The sequence below is a fragment of the Galeopterus variegatus genome, unplaced genomic scaffold (genome assembly GCF_000696425.1).
Source record: "Galeopterus variegatus unplaced genomic scaffold, G_variegatus-3.0.2 Scaffold9491, whole genome shotgun sequence".
Classification (NCBI taxonomy): domain Eukaryota; kingdom Metazoa; phylum Chordata; class Mammalia; order Dermoptera; family Cynocephalidae; genus Galeopterus; species Galeopterus variegatus.
Genome location: NW_007735602.1, coordinates 41,763 through 45,164, shown reverse-complemented (window position 1 = coordinate 45,164; position 3,402 = coordinate 41,763). Strand labels below are relative to the sequence as shown.

Sequence of the window (3,402 nt, the reverse complement as noted above, 5' to 3'; positions counted from 1 at the left end):
CTGGATTTGAAGGTCTGTGTCTCTCCTTATACCTGGGATGTTTTCCACTAACATTTCACTGAATAGGTTTTCAGTGCTTTTTCCTTTCTCCTCCCCTTTCAGAGCTCCCATTATTTGGCTGTTTGTGCTGTTAAGGTTGTCTGCTATCTCTCTTAGATTTTCCTCCTTTTTCAAAATTCTTTTTTTTGTCTTCATGAGTTATTTTGAAAATATTGTCTTCAAGATCAGAAATTCTTCTGCTTGCTCTAGTCTACTGCTTAAGCTTTTTTTTTTTAATGTCATTTTTAGGGTTTCCTCCTCTCTGGGGTCTGGCACTTGAGAGTTATTGTATTCCTTTGGTGGACTCATATTTTATTGTTTTTGTATTTCTGGGATCTACGCTGATGTCTCATCATCTGGTAGAGGAGTTGCTGCTTCTGTTATTCTCCTCCTCTGGAATCTGCTGGTGAGCCTCCTGTGTCAATGCAGTTAAGTGGTTGGTTGTCCATGTACTCTGTGGCAGTGGCTGCTCCTTTGATAGCAGAATATCCCTGCAGTGGTGGTGGTTCTGGAGGTGGCTTTGGTGAGCTATCCATGTGTCAGTGGTGGCTTCAGCAGCAGTGGGCTGCTCACATGACTATGGTGGCTGCCTAGTGGTGGCAGCAACAGCAGTGTTGGTGGTTGCAGCAAGCACCTATTTGGCTTTGGTATCTACAGTGGCAGCCCATGCAGCTACATCATGTGCAGTGGCAGGAGGATTACTTTGCAGTGGCAGCAGCAGTGTTGGCAGCAGTGGCGTTGGTGGCTGCACCTGCCTCTCTGGTGTCTGCTGAGTCTCTGGCAGCAGTGGGGTTACTTTGTGGGGGAAGCAGGGGCGCTGGCAGCTGCAACTGCTTCCCTTGTGTCTGAAGTGTCTGCATTTGCAGTAGGGTTGCCTCATGGGGGCAGCAGGGGCATGCAACAGCCTCTGTTGTGTCTGTGATGTCCACAGGGTCAATGAGGTTACCTTGTGAAGGCAGCAGCTGTGCTGGCAGCTTCAGCTACCTCCCTTGTGTCTGCAGTGTCCTTGGCAACAGTGAGGTTACCTCATGGTGGTGGCTGCAACTGCCTCCCTGGCCTCTGCATTGTCCTTGACTGTGTCCTTATCAGCAGGAGGGTTCTCTCATGGCAGTAGCAGTGCCATCTCTGTTGCATCTGCAGTGTCCTTCGTGGCAGTGAGTTAACTTATGGTGGTGGCAAGGTGGCAGTTGTTGCAGCCGCCTCCTTCCCTTCTGCATAGTCTGTGGCTGCAGCGACAGGCCACTGCTGGGAGCTGCTTTGTGATGAGCAGCAGTTCTAGGGGTGGACAGTGGCTCTGGTGACTGTGGTGGTGGTGGCATCGGGTCTGTTTTGATATTCTTCTGTGGGAGGAAAATGCCCCAGGCACCTCTAGCTTGCCATCTTCCCAGATGTCCCAGAATACAAATTTTTTCAAGTATACATGAAACATTTTTAAAGATAGACCATATTCTAAGTCATAAAAGAAATTTCAACGTATTTAAAAGGATTAGCATCATGTAAAGTATGTTGTCTGGCTATAAAGGAATTAAATTAGAAATCAATGACAGAAATATATCTGGAAAAATCCTTAATACTTGGGAATTAATTAACAGACTTTTAAATAACACATTGATGAAAGAAGAAATCAAAGAGGAAATTAGAAAATATGTTTGCCTGAAAGTAAAACCAACGAAACAGAATTTGTGGGCTGCTGCTAAAGCAGTACTTGGGGAAATTTATAATGCTAAAAACATATGTTAGAAAAGAAGAAAGGTCTTAAACTGATGGCCTTACCTTATGGAACTAAAAAAAGAGCAAATTAAACCATAGGTCAGCAGAAGGAAAGAATAAATATCAAAGTGAAAATCAATAAAATAGAAACAAAAATAAGGAGGAGAAATCAAAGGGATTAAAAGTTTGATAATAAAGTTGATAAATCTCTAGCTATCCTGATTAGGAACAAAAGAGAGAAGATATACATTATATCAGGAGTGAGAGAGGTGACATCACTACAAATTTTAATGAAATAAATAGTATAATAAGGAAATACCACGAGCAACTTTGTTTTCATAAACTCAACAACTTGGGTGAAATGGACAAATTCCTACTAAAGTCTACTTAAGAAGAAATAGATAACCTGAATAGCTCTTTATCTATTTAAGAAATTGAAATTGTAGTTAAAAACCTTTCCACAATGAATTCCATGCCAATGTGGTTTCACTAGTGAATTCTGTTAAATATTTGAGGAAGAAATAATGCCAATTCTACATCAACTTGTTTGGAAAATTGAAGAAGAGGTAATACTTTTCAAACTCATTTTTTATCCTGATATCAAAACATGACAATGATAGTATGAGAAATGAAAATAATAGATCAATGTCTTTCATGAACATAGATAACAAAAAATCTAAACAAAATTACAGCAAATTAAATCCAAAGATATGAGCAAGTGGTGTTTATCTCAGGAATGTAAGGTTGGTTTAACATTCAAAAATCAATCAATTTAATTCATATTAATAAACCAAACCAAAAAACTTACATGTTTATCTTACTAGATGGAGAAACAGCACATGACAAAAATCAGCATCTGTTTCTCATAGTTTTCATCTGCAAAGTATGAATAGAAGGGAAATTCCTCAACCTGATAAAGGACATCTAAAACAAACCTACCACTAACATCCAAACTTTTGTGTATGGTTGAAATTATCATTATAATGAGTTGTAAAAAAAAACTGTGAAAATATTAGTGGGTGATTCATAATATTAGTGCTGGAATTAGTGAGAATTGTTTTATACAATTTGGAGATATTTGAATTATCATGGAATCATGTTAGAACTGAAAGGGGCTTTCAAGATGATACTAATTTGGACTGTTGTGTATTTTTTATAGGTCAGTATGGGAATCCTTTAAATAAGTACATTAGACATTATGAAGGATTATCTTACAATGTGGATTCATTACACCAAAAACATCAGCGTGCCAAAAGAGCAGTCTCACATGAGGACCAGTTTTTACGTCTAGATTTCCATGCTCATGGAAGGTGAGTATAAATTTATTGCTGTGTCTGAAGTCCCCTATATTCAATCTAAGTTAAAAGAAGAAATTTGTACCCTTCATTTTTTTTCTCTAATGGAAAGGTCCCCATTTGGAAATTCAGCTTCCACTGGAATTCGGTATACACATTAAAAAATGTCTTCTTTTAAAATGGATTGCTCTTTTATATTTTTAAGGAAACAGTTAAATTTAAATGTTTTAAAATTTATGAATCAGATCCTCTTTTATGTTTCTAGAAGATATGTCTTTAAAGAAGACTCTGTACACCGTTTCTTGTTTTTTTTTTTTTTTTTTTTTTTTTTTTTTTTTTTTTTTTTTTTTTTTTCCTG

The 3,402-nt window shown here is 37.9% G+C and overlaps 1 protein-coding gene across 1 annotated transcript in view; it reads left to right on the top strand.

Annotated features, from left to right (window-relative positions):
• Positions 1–462: 462 nt before the first annotated feature.
• LOC103609336 (disintegrin and metalloproteinase domain-containing protein 10-like) overlaps positions 463–3,402 on the top strand; it is a gene marked incomplete at its 3' end in the record, with an annotated part of 20,507 nt that continues 17,567 nt past the window's right edge. Inside the window, exons 1-2 of the mRNA XM_008593667.1 lie at positions 463–562; positions 2,909–3,059. Of these exons, the coding sequence (XP_008591889.1) occupies positions 463–562; positions 2,909–3,059 (251 nt within the window). The remainder of the gene's footprint in view (positions 563–2,908; positions 3,060–3,402) is intronic.